This window comes from Humulus lupulus, chromosome 6 (genome assembly GCF_963169125.1).
Source record: "Humulus lupulus chromosome 6, drHumLupu1.1, whole genome shotgun sequence".
NCBI classification, from domain to species: domain Eukaryota; kingdom Viridiplantae; phylum Streptophyta; class Magnoliopsida; order Rosales; family Cannabaceae; genus Humulus; species Humulus lupulus.
The window spans coordinates 173,749,225-173,751,049 of NC_084798.1; the positions used below are offsets into that span (position 1 = coordinate 173,749,225).

Here is a 1,825-nt window from a genome sequence, read left to right on the forward strand (position 1 = left end):
TCAGTGATGAAGTGAAACATAGCAGAGTATGTATCCAGGTGCCTTACCTGTCAACAAATAAAAGCGGAACATTAGAGACCGACAGGGATTTTACAACCACTGCATGTTCCATAATGGAAATGGGAGGACATTGCAATGGACTTTGTGGTAGGATTTCCCAGATTAACGAATCAGTTTCATTCTGCTTGGATTATAGTCGATAGACTCACTAAATCTGCTCACTTCATACCGATCAAGACCACCTACACCACAGATCATTATGCAGAGTTGTATGTCAAGGAGATTCTGAGACTTCATGGGGTACCAAAGTCAATAGTTTCAGACAAGGGATCCGTTTTCACTTCAAATTTCTGGAAAGGGTTACAAAAAGCGATAGGCACAACACTCAAGTTCAGCATGACATTCCATCCCCAGATATATGGGCAATCTAAAAGGACTATTCAGATCCTAGAAGATATGCTGAGAGTGTGTGCATTAGATTTCATAGAATCATGGAGTCGATACCTACTCCTAATGGAGTTCTACAATAACATCTACCAGTCTACGATAGGAATGTCTCCTTACAAGATGTTGTATGGGTGAAAATGTAGATCACTAGTACACTGGGATGAGGTGGGAGAAAAGCATATACTAGGCCCAGAAGCAATAAGGGAAGCCAGTGAAGCAATAGAAAAGATTCGCTAGAGAATGCATATTGCACAAAGTAGACAGAAAAGCTACGCATACCCAAAATGTAGAGACATCAAATTTATAATGGGTGACCATGTCTTTTTAAAGGTGTCACCTATGAAAGGGGTTATGTGTTTTGGAAAGCAAGGAAAGATGAGCCCAAGGTATATTGCACCTTTTGAGATATTGGCCAAGGTGGGACAAGTGGCATATCGTTTAGCATTACCACTAGCTCTCGCAGAGACACATAACGTATTTCACATATCGATGTTGAGGAAGTACGTGTCAAATCCTTCCCGTGTATTAAGCTATGAATCGTTGGAGCTGAGACAATACCTAAGTTATGATGAGAAGCCTGAGCGGATCATGGAAAGAGGATTCAAAGAACTAAGAACCAAGAAGATTCCTCTAGTCAAAGTCTTGTGGAAGAACAGCTCAGAGTAGGAAGCTACTTGGGAACTAGAGGAGGACATGAGGGAATGATACCTGAATTATTTGGTAAGAAGAATTTCGTGGACGAAATTCCTTTTAAGGAGGGTATATTGAAGAGAATAGAAAATTTTCATTATAAATTAAATTTTTATGAATATTGTTGTGTTAGAAATTAGAATATATGATTAAAATAATTATAGTGTGAAAATACTTGGTTGCATGATTTTAGTTTACGTGACTTGTAATGTACATAAGCATGCATGAAAATATGTAGACTAGGGTGCACATGTGCGCATGGCACATGTGTGGGCCTGTGACATGTGATGCATGTTGATTTCTTAATAGTTAGTATTCTTTTCTATTATTTATTTAATATCTTTATTTAAAATGATAATGGTATAATTCTATAATAGTTAGAAATAGGGTATAGAGTATTTTAGAAAATCAATTAATAAATAATAAAATATCATAATATAATCAATGAGTGTGCAAATAAGGAAAGAAATATGGTGATAGAAAAGATTGGGTAACTTGATCACTAGAGCAATTCGTAGCTTTTCAGGAAGCTGTAAAGAAACAGTCATATGTGGAGCTAAAGGATTCGGAATTTCATATAAGAGATGTCGTTGGAAAGCTCTTAAAAATATCTACAGATGTCATAGAGGGCTCGAACTCGAATAATAGGCTAATATGGTCGAAAATAGGTCACAAGGTGTCAAGTCAC

The 1,825-nt window shown here is 37.0% G+C and overlaps 1 protein-coding gene across 1 annotated transcript; it reads left to right on the plus strand.

The window, feature by feature from the left end:
• Positions 1 to 753: 753 nt before the first annotated feature.
• Positions 754 to 1,113, plus strand: LOC133785676 (uncharacterized). The gene has a single exon (XM_062224896.1). It carries the CDS (start codon positions 754 to 756, stop codon positions 1,111 to 1,113), a length of 360 nt encoding a protein of 119 aa, XP_062080880.1.
• The last annotated feature ends 712 nt before the right edge of the window (positions 1,114 to 1,825 follow it).